This window comes from Eubalaena glacialis, chromosome 10 (assembly GCF_028564815.1).
Source record: "Eubalaena glacialis isolate mEubGla1 chromosome 10, mEubGla1.1.hap2.+ XY, whole genome shotgun sequence".
Classification (NCBI taxonomy): Eukaryota; Metazoa; Chordata; class Mammalia; order Artiodactyla; family Balaenidae; genus Eubalaena; species Eubalaena glacialis.
Window position 1 is genome coordinate 67,916,578 of NC_083725.1, and position 16,481 is coordinate 67,933,058.

Consider the following 16,481-nt stretch of genomic DNA (forward strand, 5'->3'; position numbering starts at 1 on the left):
AGCTCGCGGGTGTCTCATACCCACGGCCTCGGGACAGGTCATCAGCGGCAGGGGTAGCCCCCAAGTCCCAACAAGCGAAGCTCAGAGGCCCGAACCGGGGGAAGTGGCCCCAGAACCGGCGGGGGCGGCCGGGGCGGGAGCGCGGCGCGGGTCTGCGTCCTGCTCGTAGCGGTAGTGGTAGCCCTCCATCTGGTCCCGGCACGCCTCGCGCAAGTTGCGCATCCAGCGCTGGATGCCACGGCGGTTTAGGTAGAGCACCATTAGGAAGATGAGGCCGATGAGCGCCAGAACCAGCCCGAAGAAGACGTAGGAGGCTTCCAGCTCTGGGCCGGCAAGTTCCACTTCTTCCCCGCGACCGTCGGCTTCGCCTTCGGCGCAGCGCAGCCCCGCCTCGTCCAGGTCCAGGAAAGGCCGGTCGTACAGCGCCCGCGGGGAGGCGCAGCGCAGGCGCCGCGCGTCGGGTACGCGCTCCGTGGCGTTGCGCAGCCAGGCCAGCAGGGGGCGCGCAGCGCAGCCGCAACGCAGGGGGTTGTCGGCGAGCAGCAGGCGCGGCGCGGGGAGGCCGCCATCGCGCTCGAGCGCGCGCAGCTCGTCGGGGTCCAGGCCGGCCAACGCGTTGAGGCGCGCGTCCAGCTGCTCCAGGCGCGGCCGGCGCAGCGCGGCGGACGGCAGGCGGCTAAGCGCGTTGCCCGACAGGCCCAGGAGGCGCAGCTCGTCGAGAGGGGCGAGCGCGGCGTCCAGCGCGGCCAACAGCGCGGGGCCGCCCCGCGCCAGCGCGTGGTTGAGCTGCAGCGAGCGCAGCGCTGGCAGCCCGCGGAAGGCGTCGCCGCCCAGGGCGCGCAGCGGGTTGTGGCTCAGGTCGAGCGCCGCCAGGCTGGGCAGCCCGTCGAAGGCGCCGTCCTCCACCATCTCGATGTTGTTGTGCGTGAGGCGCAGAGCGGTCAGGAGCGGCAGGCGCACGCCGCCCGCCGCCTCCACCTCCGCCTCCTCCCCGTCCGCGTCCCCGCCGGCGAAGGCGGCCGCGCGCAGCACAGTCAGGTTGGCGCCTACGATGGTGAGGTTGCGCGCGTCGGGTGGCACGTCCCGCGGCGGCTGCCGGAGCTCGGCGCCCGACGCGCAGCGCAACATCAGCTTGGGGCCGCCGAAGCAGTAGCACTGGAAGGGACAGGGCGCGGCGGGTCGGCTCAGCGCCACCGCCACAAGCAGCAGCCCCGGCAGCAGCGGGCCCCTGTGCTTCGGCTGTCCCGCGCGCGGGGCCATCACGGCTGCCCCCGCATCCAGCGCCCGGGCCGCCGCGCTCACCAGTGAGTTCGGAGCCCCTTGGGGGCGGGGAGGGGGGCGGGTGGGGCAAGTCCTCGATCGGGAGCGCCCGGCGGTTGTGGTCGGTCCTTCTGCTGGCTCTATAGTCCGAGGAGCCTTCACTTTCCTGGCTGGGGCGAGAGGGGTCAGGCGGGGAGCGGAGCCCCCCGCCCCCGGTGCCCTCTTCGCCCTGCGCACCGGCCTCCGGCTTCCGCGGCCGTTCTGGGCTCGGAGCCGAGTGGGCAGGGTTTGCCTCCCCCCTCCCCGCCTCCCGGCCTCCTCCTCCGCCCCCGGCGGTGTCTCCGCGCCCTCCTTGCGGAGAGGCGGGGTGGGAGGCTCCCGAGAACCAGGGCTTTCGGCTGCTGCTCTTTCTCTTCCCCCCTCTCGGCTCCCGGACTGCTGAGAAGTTTGGCTCTCCGAGGTTCTGACTTATTTCCCCCTCATCTCCCCCTACCCCCCGCGTTTGGGCTGGTACCTTCCCCCTCCCTCTCTGGGACGTGTGGGGTAGGGTGGGGCCGGGCTCGGGAGAGCAGGCAGGTGGGTCAGCATCACCGGCCGAGAATTTGGGGGGAGGACTTTAGGGCTCCTCCTACCAGCGCAGGCAGGGATGAGGGGTGGGCTGGGAAAGTTCTTCATTTTTCAGCCTCTTCCTTATCCTTGTGATCAAGGAGAGGGCTGTGCTAGGAGTGAGGAAAACCCCCAGCCTCAGCCCCCTCCTCTGCCACCCCAGTTACATCAGGCCTGGCTCGGTCAACACCCCTGCAAGTCCCGGGAGACCAACGTCTTCTCCACCCCACTCCATCCACCCCGAGGAAGCCAGCGACATCCCCTCCTCCTTCCACCCCTCCTCCCCCCAAGTAACTGGCTGCTCTGCCGGGAGTTCTTCCATCTGATTTCCTCCACCAGGCTGGACTCTTCCCCCAGACACTCTCCTAGGCCCGGGGACCCGGTGGGTGTGGTGATTCAGCTCTTTGCTGTACCCTCCCTGCCCCAGCACCTTGGTACCCCCGCTAGGCTGTTCTGGGTCTCAGGACCTTAGGGTTGTTGGATACCATCAGCTGCCCCTCCTCCCCTCCAGGGTACCTCACCTGTAAATATTGAATGGGTAGGAGGGTTTGTGAGACCAGGAGCAGATTTTGCAGCAGGGAGTGGGGGTCTCAGAAGGGGCCAGGGCTGAGCTGTTTATAGGTTTGTTTTGTTCTGGATTTTTTTTTTTTTTTTTTTTTCCAGAACTGGGAAGCTCCAGACCTGATTTAAAGGGACAGACTCCTGAGAAGGGAGCACTCCTTGCCTTGGCATGAATTATTCAGGCTGGAGAGGCTGACACTTGATCCGAAAGCCCTTCTGGTATCAGCAGAGCTGGTTGGGATAGAGGCTCCCCCCAACCTAAGAGTCATTCTCTTTCACCTGAATTAGGGATTGTTGGGTTGACTCTTTCCCTGAGGTTATATTTAACTGATCAACCAACAGATCCACACCACTTAAGGAGAAGAAGTAGGAGAAGACGTAGACCCTGCAGTGGCCTGGGTCTCAGACAAGGGCCATTGTTAAGGCCCAGGGCTGTTGATGCTGGGGGTGGGGGGGTGGCCTCCCCTTCCCCTTCCCCTTTCTCTCCCCTGTCCCCATTGTCACTCCCAAGTATTGGCGGATGAGAATAGTAACTTGCACAAGCATGTTGGACATGTCTGTACAAATGTGCATGTGCGGTTGCACATTCACATGTACACATAGAAGCAAGCTTAGCATGTAAACAGACCTAGGTGTGTTCACATGTAAGCACACACACACACTCATGCTCACTTGGGTGTGCATACACATGCATAGGAAGGCTTGCATAAGCTTGTGCACAGTTCCAGCCAGCCTCAGATGTGCCTCTTGCAAGTACATTCAGGCTCATTCGTACGTGTGCACATATAAACATAGGTTTGAGTGCATCCTGGCTTGTGTCCGTAGATTCATAAGCACATACATATTTGAACCTTCCTACCTCTGGGGCCATGCAAGTGCCTGGGTGTGTTCTCAGAGGGGCAAGCTTACAGACTCTTGCGTGCAAGCACATGTATCCGGAGGTCGGCCAACACACTCTGAGCCCACGCCTGCCCTCCACCATGCCCTCGTTCTGTGGAATTAACAGGGTGTGGTGTCTTTTCTCATATGGGCACAAGAGCTCAAACAGATGCCACTGAGGCTGGGCCCTCAGCTCTTGCACTCACCCCAGTCCTGGCCCACATCAGCTCCAAGCACCAGCCATGACATCTCCCCCAGTGGGAGACACTGGCTCTTCTTCACTATTGTGTTTCCGATACAGGGACTAGCACAAGAGACTGTGCAGTAAATGTTTGTAAATGAATGAATGAATGAAAAGGTCTTTGCTTTTCTGTCCTGCTGCATAGAGCCCCTTCTGCCTCCAGCCACTAAGAAATCACAGACCAACTGCCAAGGCCAGATCTCCCTCCCCAGGTCCCATGGCGGCTGGTTTCTGATGGGCTGATGCCCACTGAGTAGCAGGCAGCTTTGGTGGTAGGGGGTTGGGGTGTGTGTGCAGGTGCTAGACACCTCAGTTGGGGAAAGGAGGACCAGAGGGAACCTAGGACCATCAGGTGGCAGAGAACAAGGCAATGACTGTGTTTTATAAATGGGGAGGTGAGGCCAGAGGGCCAGGGACTTGCCACAAAGCCTGTGGTCCTCAGGGCTTTGCCTAGAAACCTGGCCCCAGGGTCCTTGCCCAGGGCTTTGTCCAAGGTAGTAGCTGCATCTGAGAGGGGCCAGCACCACAGGGAAATTTCATCCTGACCCCAGGAATCTGAGGCCAAGAACAGATGCCAGGGTGGGTCTGGTGTGACCTTGGACCTCTCTCCACCTCTGGGCTGTCAGCTTCTACTTCTGCAAAGTAGGTGGGCTTTTGAATTCCTGTCATTCCTGGTCCTTTCAGAGCTATTGTGATAACATGAAGGGAAAAGGTTTTGAAACAAGAAAAGCCATATCATTAGGGTCTGGGCACCTAGCGTCCATGTGACTCTAGATGAGGCATTGCCCTTTTCTGAGAGTAATTAGTTCCCATGTCGTTTTGCTCTGTTCCATCTTCCTTCATCTCCCAATACCTCAAATTCATGGTAGATAGTAAAAGGAGTGAGTCTCCACTTGCTGTCTCCGTATATGCCTCTACCCTGCCTTCTCCCCACCCTCCTCTTTGTGCAGGTGTTCCTTTTCTCTGTCCAGGTTCCCCCAGAACCAAGTCTGTGAGCCATTTGGGGGTCTCTGTTCTCTGGAGGAACAGCCCTCTCCGTCTTGGCGTTGTCAGTGTTCAGTATGCAGTAGGTGTTCAATAAATGTATGTCCAGTTGCGTCTGAGGCTGTGTGTTTATTCTCTGATGCATTGAGTGGATTGCTCACTGTTTGCCCCACATGAGGTGCTCTCTCCCCTTGATTCTGTTTCTCCAGTCCAGCCTGAGTCCCTCAGGGCTCAGCTTGAGTTCTGTCCCCTCCAGGAAGCCTTCATGGCTTCCTTCTCTCTCCTTTGAACTTCACTGAGTGATCAGAGGGCTAGAGCTCTCCTGAGCCCCCTGACTGTCATCAATTGGGGCTCAGAACTGTCTGATTTCTTGTGTTGTCAGCACACAGCTCAGAGTTCCAGCATGGAGAAGGCACCAGGGAACATTTACTAAATGAAATAATGATTTAAAAATCTCTGGCTCGATCTACCCTTGTGAAGCAAGCTAGGTGAAGATCCTCCATCTACACTTTACACCAGTAGACAGCCTCCCAGAAAGGTCAAGTGCTTTCCTCAAGGTTGCACAGCTAACTGGGACCCGAGCCTGACAGGATCTCAGGTTTCCTGCTCATCTCCTTTGCCGCAGCCCTCCCCATCCTAGGTTCTCTCTCTAGGGAGTGTGACTGGGTCAGATCCCAGGGGAGCCTGTGGGCAAAGAGTGCAGGCACTCAGGGTTTCCTTAGGACTCAGCAAATGAATCACCCCAGCCCCACCCAGGCAGAATGATCCTGTCTGCCCTGTGCCAGGTTGAGAATCCCCCGTGTCAGCCACGCTGGACCCCAATTCTTGAGTTTATTACCCCACTAGGTCCCAGAGGCCCTCTCAGCCTTTCAAGGAGCTGTTCCATCCCCTAAACCCCAGCTCCTACACCCTTTTCTCCCTGCAAAGGCCCTACCCTCTATAAGCTCCACTAAGCCTTGGTAGGGAGCCTGGAGAGGTTTTCAACTTCCCTGAGGTCACCCAGCAGGTAGCCCTTCGCCCTCTGCCTCCAGCTCCATTTTGTCCATTAGGGGCAACTCAATGTTACTGGAGCCTGTAGACAAGTCTGCCTTTCCAGCTCTGTTTCCCTCTCTTCAAAGGTGTGTGTGTGCATGGGCTGATCTCGGAGGGCTTTTGAATCCTGTGCCCCTTGGCCTTTTAGGGATGAGGGTCATGGAGGGGAAGGTAATGCTGTGACTTGCCCAAGTTGGTGCCCCCACCTTCTTAACATGTGACCTTGAACTTGCCCCCCCCCCCAATTATAAAGCAGTGGTAGGATGGTCTGTGGGTCCGCCTAAGTCTGATGCTGTAGCAGCCTGCAATCCAGGCTCCCTTTATCCTGGCGGCCCTCATGCTGGCCTCCCTTTCCCTCTGCCCCCCCTTTCTCTGAGGCAAGTGGAGGAGCAGCCCGGCAGGCCTGACATGATGAAGCTCAGTCATTAGGTAGTGGGGGAGGCCCCAGGTTCTCTCGTGTAGCTTCTGCGCTGGTGGGGAGGGGAAAACTCCACTGCAGGCTTTGCTGTTCCCATTTCTCATTCCCCCCTCCCCCCACTGCCATGAGACACAGGAAAATCCATAGACCCAAGATTCATTTTCTCCATTGAGTCAGCAGAGGCCACACTCTGCTTCTGAGGGGCGGGCAACCAGCTTTTAAATAACTCTCCGATATTTAATACCCTCCTCCTCCACTCTGTGGCCTGGGCCTCTGGGGAAAGGCTAGACTAAATGAGTTGGATGAATCCTCTGAAAGCCATAAGTGCTCCTGCCTGCGCCTCAACCCACCCTCCTCCACCCAGACTTCCAGGCCATGGGGAAAAAAACCGATTTCTTACTACCTTTGCACTGTGCTTTACAGTTTCTAAGTGGTGCCCCAGGTTGAGTTTGTTATCCCCAGTTTAGAATTGGAAACTGAAGTTTAGAAAAGAGGATGACCCCATCTGGCTTTTGGTCTTCGTCTGCTGCTGGCTGGCTGTGGGACTTTGAGCAGGTCCCTATCCCTCTCTGGGCTTCTATTTCCTCACCTGTGCTACAAGGTGGTTCAGCCTGTGGGTTGCCACTAGTCCCTCTAGCTGTTACATTTCATGAGCTGCTGCCCTGGTCTAGGTCTAGGTCTCCTCTCATGGAGCTACTTTTTGCCTCCATCCTCTTCTTGGGGAGGCTAACGGGCAGAGCAGACTGAGGCTCAAGGCCAGGCAGGGTCTGGCCCCAGGATTCCAGTGTAAGTCAGGGACAGGAGTGGGTGGGGGAAAGGGAAAGGAGCAGAGCTGGATTCTTTTTTCCCCTCCTCCCCAACCCCCTTCCTTTCTTTTGCAGGTAGAGATTAGGACAGACAAAGGGCAGTAACATATTTAAAGCTTGGCTTCCTTAAAACTCAGGGTCTCAGCAGCTGCAGATATAATTTGAGAAGTTGGGAGCAAAACCCTCTTCCTAAGCTGTGTCAGGGTCAGGCTCCTGATAATGGAAGTTAGTGGGCCCAGTTCTCCTGGCTTCACCACTGTTCTGTGTCATTTGGAAGACAGGGATTGATATCTCCATTGGTTATATGAGAACACTGGGAAGTTAAGAGCTGTGCTTGGGGTCACCTCAGACTAATGATGGAACAAGGTCTATAATCTAGGATTTCTGATTCCCAGCTCATCCCACTGCCTGCTCTAGCGGGAAATTGGGGGCTGAGGGATGGGAATGGAAGAGGCATGTGGGTTCCTGCTTAGTCTGGGAGTGACCTTACTTTGCTCGACTTCCCTAGCATCCTCTTGGGTCCTCATGAGCCTCCTGAGCTGTACCAAGCCTTCTACTTCTAAAATTACAGAATCTTAAAATCAAAACATTGAATTCTAAGAACCACAGACTCCGAGAGCCATAGAGCCATGGTCTGTTTGAATCAGAACATGAGACTCTTATGGTGTTGGTAATATGAATGGTGGTGAAGCACTTAGAGCCTGCAGTAGGTTGTTATATTAATGTTCCCCAATGAAACCTGCCTATCTGTATCCATACTTTTATGCTGTCCCTTCCCACACTGACTTTGGTTTGGCCATGTGAATTCCTTTGGCTATTGAGACATCAGAAAATGTAATGCAAGCAGAGGGTTAAAAAGTGATTGTGCCTGGGGGCTCCCCTCTTCCTGCTCCCCTGAGATGTCCATGTATAGAAACCAAAGTAAGCCTCTTGGAGGAAGAGACCAGCAGTGAGCCATCCTGCTGAAGTCCTCTAGACCAACCAGCTCCCAGATGATCTTCCAGCTGATTCCAGCTGCCTGAGTGACCGTAGATAAGACCAAGAGAACTAGCTGGCCCGAGCCCAAATTGCTGACTCACAGAATTGTGAACAGATAAAGTGGTTGCTGTTTTAAGCCATTAAGTTTTGGGGGGTGGTTTGTTACACAGCAGTAGATAACTGACTCAGAGCCTTAGAATCAGAATTGTAGAATCTTAATCATAGATTCCACATACCCCTCAATCACAGTATCATAGATTTCTCCGACCAGAAACTGGAATCTTTGATGCAGTACCTGAGGAATCGAAGGGTCCTGAGAACTCACTTCTTTAACTCTCACCCAATGCTGAACTCTCCTTTAATTCACAGAACAATTGACCCACTCACTCTCTTCCAACCTGTAACCCCCTGCTCGAGGGTCCCTGATCCTTCAGTATCTGTCCATCCTGTCATGCAGTCTTCTTGTTCCACCCCTCAGCTGGTTTCTCAGTTCTTCCTTCTTTAGCAAGCCTTCCCGTGTTGATTTACTTGCTCTGGTCTGGGGAGCTAAATGTGGCCTTGGTGGAAATTTGTCCTGGAACAGTTCCTGGCACAGTGCCTGGTGCAGAGTGGGTGTTAATGAACATACCTTGAGGGAAAACAACCATTACCACCACCACAAAACTCTTCTCATCTTTTCCTGCTCTGTCCCCTCATTACTGAGTTCCGTGATCTGTCCATGGTGCTGAATGCCTGTCCTTGCTACTGTCTGCCTCAGAATGGCTACTTCCCAAGGGTCGGAATCACTCCCATGTCCTGGAATTCACTCAGTCTCCCTCCCTCCCTCCTTCCCTCCCTCCCTCCCTCCCTCCCTCCTTCCCTCTCTTCCTCGTCTCTCTCTCTTTCTTCCTTTCTCCTTCTCTCTCTTTGCCCCACCCCTCATGGCCTAGCTCCCTCACCCCCCACCCCATCCTCCATATACAGATCATTGGCCTGAACTATTTAATGCAAACTGATATGAGGTGATGTGGACTAATTAGGATTAGGTTTAGCTGTATGCACCAGAATGCCCAAAACAATAATCTCTTAAATGATAAAGAAATAGAAGTTCATTTTTTTTCTTTCATAAAAGAAAGTCCCGACATAGCAATCCAGAGTCTGAATGGTTTCTCCACAGTTATAGAAAACCAACACTCCTTCCAGCCTCCCACATTGCCTTCCCCAGGGTGTGGTCCTCATTCTTGTGGTACAAAATAACTGCTAGGGTACCAGCCATCACATCAGGTAGCAGATGGAGGCAAAAGATAAATAAGGGTGCCCCTTCCCTTTATGGGCACTTCCCATAATTTCATCCAACATGTTCACTTGCATGGCCACATCTAACTAGCTTCAAGGGGCCTGGGAACTACAGTCTTTTAACTGGGGGACAATTTTTCCAGCAAAAAGTTGTGGTCCTTACTGCTGAGGAAGAAGGAGAAATAGTTATTGAAATGTAACTAGAAATCTCTGACATTAGTAATGGAACAGTGTTGTTGATGGTGACAGTGACTGTGGTATACTACTTGTGTAGATGATGAGAGCAATGGTAATGGTGGTGATGGCAGAGGGAGTGATAGTGGTAATGGTGGTGTTGATAGTAGTGGTGGTGATGAAGAAGGAGGTAATGGTGAGGAGGGTGATGATAAAGCTGGTGGTCAATATAAGCTCTGATCCAGGAGCACAGACTCACTCAAGCATCAGCCTGGACCAGGAGAATACCAGAAGATAGACCCAGTGACTACAAGGTGTCTGGAGCTTGGGGCCTGCTCCAAGCCACAGGGGAGTGATTTCTGGCACCCTTGCTGCTTTGCAGTTCATCAGTCATGAGCCTCTTACCTTCCTGAGTCCAAATAACCCCCAGAAGAGCATGAATCAGATTTTCCCCCACACCCCATTTAGGCTGGAAATAACTCTGGAATGAAAATTTAAGGCCTTAGGGAGGTGAAGCAGGAAGGACGATATTGGACTTCCATTTTATTAGACAATAAACGTTGGTGGAATTTATTTCACTCAAGGAAATCTTTGCTGTGAAATACACAGAGAAACACACAGACACAGCCTCAGACATAGAGACAAATGGTTACAAAGACAGACATGCAAAGAGAGTTACAGATGTGCAGAAACAGGCCCATAGTCATGGAGACCCATAGGCACAGACACACTTAGTCTCACAGGGAGGCACCAGGCCAACCCCTCTCCCCAAAGAGATGCAGCCCATGCAGCCATCTTATTCCATAGGACAAATTTCATGTTACCCCTGGGTCCCATGCACTGAAGGCACCAAGGAGCCAGAAGTGACAATGAAGAGGGGGACTCAGAAATCAGCAGCCAATCAGAGAAGGAGGCAGTCTGACCTTTGATACCCCTCCCACCTGGGGTGAGATTGCACCAGTGCACCGTGGCCTGCCCCAGGCCAGCCCAGGTTCTGTGGCTGAAGGTGACCAGAGGGGTGGGAATTGGGTAGGAGGGGGTGTGTCCTCCATGATGTCTCCCCCCAGGGGCCCAAGGACACACCTGGAGGCCATTAGCAGAGGAGCCATCAGGCAGCAGGCTCCGGCTCCAGGTGAGAAGGCGTGATGAGAACATGTGGCAGCCTCCACCAGCTGGAGCTGGAGCATGGAGGACACCTTGGTCTGAGCGGCTCCAGCATCACTCCCCCAGCACCCACCTGGAATGCAGAGGTAACCACAGCACAGGCTCTGACACTCGAGACTGTTGGTGAGCCCACCTCCGGTTTACCTCCCAAACTTTTTTGACATCAGATTTCCTGACCTTCATAGTGACCTTCTTCTAGGAAACCTTCCTGATGACTCCACTGCCCCCCTTACCCATCACCCCACCCTTGTCTCTTTCTTTCTCTGCTACTGCTCAGAGCTCCTATATGGCATTGTCCTGACCTACCTACCCTTTCCATTGATCTGTGCTTCTTGGTAAGTGACAGCCCTTCCTGGCTCCAGCCCCTGCCGCCCTCCTCCTCTCTAACCAGCTGGAGCAGGTTTATTTCACTGCAGTTTCAGTTCTTTCTTAGTGACTGAAGATGTTTGGGTCCCACCTTGGCCCTCAGTGCCCTTTGCTGCCGATCCTTGGCCCTGGGACTCATGGCTGACTCATTTCTCACCACTGGAGTACTGGAGCGCCCAGCTCATGAAGGAGCCCCCAGAGAGCGCCACTCTTTGCAGACAGATCATCAATTGCCACACCAGCCTAGGCCTGGTTGTTTCCTGCTGCCCCAGAGCCTCTGCTACCTTTCCAGCTTCATGTTGGCCATTTACCAGGATGACTTAGTGCTAGTTTCCCCCAGTGGGTCACATTCGAGGTCCCTAGACTTCCCCAACTGTATCCCAAAATGGTAGAGAAAGCATTCAGCCTCAGGTGTGGTTGCGGTTGTTCTCCCCAATCCTAATAAAGGCCTGATTTCCCTGGGGATCTCTATGAGCTCATCACTTTTTGGAAGGCTGCAGGTGGGCAGGAAGACCTTGAAGGCTGGCCAGAACACTGATAATTGGCTGCCCCACATGTACCTGGACTTAGGACAGGAACCTCGGGACAATGGACAGCAGCCCGAGCAGTCAAGAAGCTGTTCCCTGTTGAGGCAACGCCGCACTCTGTACCTCGGCCGCCCCCATGGCACACCCCCGGTGGACATCTCTCCCCCCTCCTTAGCACAGGGCCCGGCTGTGGCGGGGATTCAGCTTGGCCCTGCCAGTGTGTCTTGAGCCCTGCCCTGGGGAAGGAAAAAAGAAGCCAGTTGGAAGTTCAGAAAAAGAAAGGCTAAAAAGGAGCCCACAATCGGCCCTAATTAGCCACTGGGAGAGAGAAAAGGAGGTCAGAGGACTGAGTCTACTTCTGAAAGAAAGCACCTGGCAGGCAGAGCTCTGGCTGGTCTGTGCTCCACACCACCTGGCACGGGGCTGGGCCCTGCATGCAGGGGCCCATCTGACCCTGGAGTCTTCGGCTCCCCAGCTGGGGAAGGGCTCCATGTCTACGCACAGGCTCCGTCATGGCCCTCTCCTCTGGAAGAGGCAGCTGGGTTGAGGGAGGGAGGGAGGGAAGGCAGGCTGACTTGACTGAGGGCCCGCTGTACCCAGTGCACTGAAGTTGAGAGCTTTACATACATGGTTGTATTTAATTCTCACAGTGGCCCTGAAATGGAGGTACTTTGGCCCCAATTGTTAAATAAAGAAGTGGACACTCAGGTTAAGTAGTTGACCCAAGATCACACAACTTAAAAGGGGCCGAGTGGAGAGTCCAGCTCACGCTGTGGGCTCCGCAGCCTGTGCTCTGGGTGCTATAAAATGAGCACTCAGAGGGCAGAGCCCCGGTCTGCGTCATCTCTGTGCCCCCAGCGCCCAGCCTGGGGAGGGGCAGGCAAGTGGCAAGTGCTGAGAAGAGCTGTTGAACTCAACAGGCAGGACAGGCTGAACCAGGGAAGGACATAAAAAGAGAGGGACAGTTGGAGGGATGGCGGAGGCGCTGCAGAGACAGAGAGGCAGATGGCTTCCGTGCCCTGGGATACCATGCAGGGGACCCTTGGGGTGGGGGGCTTTCCTGGGACAGTGCTGGACTGAGCACAGCTTGTACCCTGCCAAGGGGGAGACGGGGAGGAAGAAGTGCATTTCTTCTCCCCACTTCGCCACTCCTCCTACCCCGCAACCCACCCCAGGTGGTTAAGCTGAAGCAGGAAACAAAATGAGGAACCTTTAGCCCTTGTTGGAGCCAAGCCACCCCTGCTTAGCCTGGGCAGATCACCAGCAGGCCAACTGGGCCAGGGCCAGGCCGTGGTCCAGAGTGGGGGGTAGGGGGAGCATTGGGCCTCGGGGCAGGGCCGCTGTGGGCACGGCGCCCCTCCATGCAGGCTGCGTCTTCTGGCAGGGGCCGAGAGAGGCGGCAGGATGGGGAAGGGGATGGGGATCCTCCTTTGGCACTGCCTCTGAGCACCCCAGTAGCAACTGAGGAATAGGAGAGATATATTTTGGGTCAGGCTGACTTCACATAGCTGCTGGTTCAGTCTTCACAACCACCACTCTGAAAGGTAATGATTCTCAATCCTGATTTTAAAGATGAGGCCCAGAGAGGGCAAGTAACTTGCCTAAGGTCACAGAGTGAGTAGGAGAAGGGCTGGGATTCCACCCCAGGCTCTTTGGCTCCAGGCCTGCTCTTAATCGTCATGATCTCCTGAGAGGAGCAGCAAGAAGCTTGTCTGCACCCACCAGCAATTAGGGGCCCCTCGGTATTGTGAAAAGTGTCAGTGGAGTGTGTCTGATTAGCCTCATCAGTGCCCAGCATGGGACACATGTGTTTTCAAGATGGATCACCATTATCCTTGGCTGAAGAATTGCGTGGGGTGTTCTAATTGCAAATTATTCCTGCTGGATTTCATTATGCTCCCTCTTGTACTGGCTTTTTGTGTTCTCAATAATCTTACAAAACTTTGAAAACCATAGTCAGCCCAGCTTTTTTTCTAGGACTTAAAATATACAGCTAAGCTTTTATTAAGACACAATGTTGTTACATTTTTAACAAGTGAATGTTTGACTCAATATTACAAGAAGACAGTGATTATTTGAATTTTACCATTCCACATTTATAATGAGTCAGAAGAGCAGGACGGAAATTTACCTTCCTATAGAAAACCTTCATTCATTCAGAAAGCAAATTTTCTGTGGTAGAGGGAAGTTCTCATTTAAGTGTTTCGAGCTGTTTTCAGCCAATAGTCAACTGTTGTAGGCAAGTAGCCTGGGTTAATTTGATCTTTTCTAAGTGAGACTTTTCACTGAGGACTGAAAATTCTTCAGATTTAACAACACTAACAGAGACAGCAGAAAAAGAATGCTTTATATCATTAAAAAATGAAGAAGAAAATGCAGTGGTCATCAGGACCCAGCACAGGTTTACTTAAAGGAAGTCAGGCTAATCTCCTATCTCCTCCTTTGGGAGAACCTGAGATCAGGGGTAGGTCAGAGTCTTGAAAATCTTGATTTCAAAAAGGCATTTGACTATATGATGTCACTTATATGTGGAGTCTAAAATATGACACAAATTAACCTACCTATGAAACAGAAAGAGAATCACGGACATAGAGAACAGACTGGTGGTTGCCAAAGGGGAGGGGGTTGGGGGAGGGATGGAGTGGGAGGTTGGGGTCAGCAGATGTGAGCTTTTATATATAGAGTGGATAAACAACAAGATCCTACTGTATAGCACAGAGAACTAGATTCAATATCCTATGATAAAACATGTAGAAAAGAGTATATAAAAAAGCATGTATATATATGCATAACTGAATTAATTTGCTGTACAGCAGAAATTGACACAACTTTGTAAATCAGCTAGACTTCAATAAAAAAATACTAAAACTGAAAAAACAAAACAAAACAAAAAAACCCCAAAAGGCATTTGGAACATCTCCCAAGGTATTTTTATGGCAAGATGAGGGGCAGGATCAAATAGTGATAATCTAGGGGAATGCCTAGCTGCCTGGCTAGCTGGTGGAGGAGAACGGATTAATGGATCAATGGCAGCCTGCAGGGCAGACTAGAGCCCTGCTCAGGCTCTGTCTTCCATGCTGATTTGTGGGTCTGATATATTTTTGGAAGGACTTGGACAAGGCCAAATAAAATGTGTATCTAATCTGGGGCGGGAGAGTGACTGTGTCAGATGGCCAGCCTGGGTTTCAAAATGATCTGAATTGACTTGACCTATAGGTGACAACCGTAGGTTCAAGTTCATCCAGGTAAACGCCAAGTCCCCTATCGGGGAAAAGTTTGGGTGAGGGAGAGGGGAAGGAATTATTGAGCGCACGCTATCTGCCATACCCTCTGCGTAAGGTCACTCACTTAATTATGAAGCCCCTAAGAGGGGGATGTTGCTCTCATTTTATAGGGGAAGCAGCTGAGGCCCTGAGAAGCTAAGCACTTGCTCTAGGTCACGGCTCGAAACAGGTGGAGCTGGCATCAAAACCAAGGCTGGTCAGACGCCTAGGTCCACCTTCTCACAAAGTGTTTAGGACGAAGGACAGCTGAACAACAGTTTATGTGAGAAGAAGACAAAAACACACATTTCTGTGATGTTAGTCCCAAATTCTAATGCTGAGGCTTTTCTGAGCCTCTCTTTTGAGACCACCCTGGAGTTAGGCTCAGGGTGCAGAGATGAAAACAGCCAGCCCCTGAGCAAGCTAAGCACCTGGTCTGGGCAGAGAAACCAACACAGCCACAGGCGAATTGACAGTCCTGGGCGTACTGAGTGCTGCGGGAGCCCAGTGAAGACAGGGCCCCTGCCTTGGGAAGTCCTGGCCGACTGCACAGGAGGCAGTACGTGGCCTGAGGCCTGAGTACGGCTGGCTGATCTGGGAGCCCAGGGAGCACACGGGGTGCAGGTCCAGGCAGAGGGCACCAGCCCAGGCACTTCATTTCTGCCCCTCTGGGCTCACTATAAGGCCCAGGAAGTGTCCGGGCTGAGGGCATGGGGAGGTTTGCCAACCTTCCACTCCCAGCCCCCAGCCCAGAAATGAAAGAAGAGAGCAGGGGCAGAGTAGGGGTTCTGGAAGGCATCTGGGAGCCAGAGTCAGGGCTGCGCTTCTGGGAATGCTGTGAGGTTCTGAGACCTTGGGCTCCAAGTCTGCCGGTTACTTTGTAACCATTGGCTATCTCCTGAAGCTGTTCTTTCAAGTGAGAAGGGCCAGAGACTGGTGTTCAGGGGCAGTGAACATGCAAAGAACAGACATCCTGGGAGTCAATTTGGAAGAGGAAAGGAGGGCAGACCACGTCTTTGTGCTCAGGGGGGAGACAATGTGAATAACATGTACAGAGGTCTCTGTGGTGGAGGGCTAAGCTAGGTGGGCCAGAGATAAGAGGTCAAGAGATGGAGGAGGGCGTTGCTGAGACACAATTGGCGAGGTCTGCAAAGGCCAGGCCAGGTGGGCCTTGCGGGCCTTGTTCAAGGTCTTAAACTTTATCCCAAAGGCAAGGAGAAGCCACTGAAGGCTTTTAAGCAGAGAGGTGACAGTTTTATGTGCTTTTTGGAAAGATCGCTGTCACTGCAGGATTGAAGGGGGCTGAGTGCAAGAAGAGAACTGAGGAGATGCTGGAAGGAGGAGTGCAGGTAGAAGAGGCCAGCGCTTGGGCTGGGTGGTGGCATGGAGTTGTGGAGAAGTGGTGGGTTTATCACTCGGGGCCTGGTGACAGACTGGATATGGGGTGAGGGGGAGGGATGGCTCTGGGGTGTCTGGCTTGTGAATGATGGGATCATTCATTGAGAGAGGGAAGACCAGGTCCGGGGTGGGCAGAGAGGGTGAACTCTGCCTCGATCCTAGTGAGTTTGAGATGCCAAGACATCCAAGTGGAGAGGCTGAATGGGCAGTTGGATATTTAAGTCTGGAATTCAGGAGCCATGTCAAGGCTGGAGCTGCAGAGCTGGGACTTGTTGGCATTTAGGTGGTAATTGAAGCTGCTTATTCAAGGCCGCCTGGGATCCATTGCCTGCCCTGGGAAGCAGTTTCTGACCCCCACCCTACCCTGACGCTGGCTCTGGGCTGGCTCTGGGCTGCCTCTGGGCTCCCTCAGCTCCCCCATCACTGTGTGTGGTCAGTGTCTGTCTCCCTCCTTATATGGAGAGCTCCTTGAAGGCAGGGACCACATTCATCTCTGCATCCTCACGGTCCAGCCCAGGTCCTGGCACAGAGGAGTCACTGGTGGCAGTC

At 53.7% G+C, this 16,481-nt stretch overlaps 1 protein-coding gene across 1 annotated transcript; it reads right to left on the reverse strand.

Moving 5' to 3' along the window:
- Positions 1 to 70: 70 nt before the first annotated feature.
- Positions 71 to 1,260, reverse strand: TPBGL (trophoblast glycoprotein like). Its single transcript, XM_061203168.1, has one exon. It carries the CDS (start codon positions 1,258 to 1,260, stop codon positions 82 to 84), a length of 1,179 nt encoding a protein of 392 aa, XP_061059151.1. The 3' UTR covers positions 71 to 81.
- Between the last annotated feature and the right edge of the window lie 15,221 nt (positions 1,261 to 16,481).

What these genes read in the sequence shown, in the direction of transcription:
- TPBGL (XM_061203168.1), bottom strand. Translation starts at nt 1,260, where the DNA reads ATGGCCCCGCGCGCGGGACAGCCGAAGCACAGGGGCCCGCTGCTGCCG.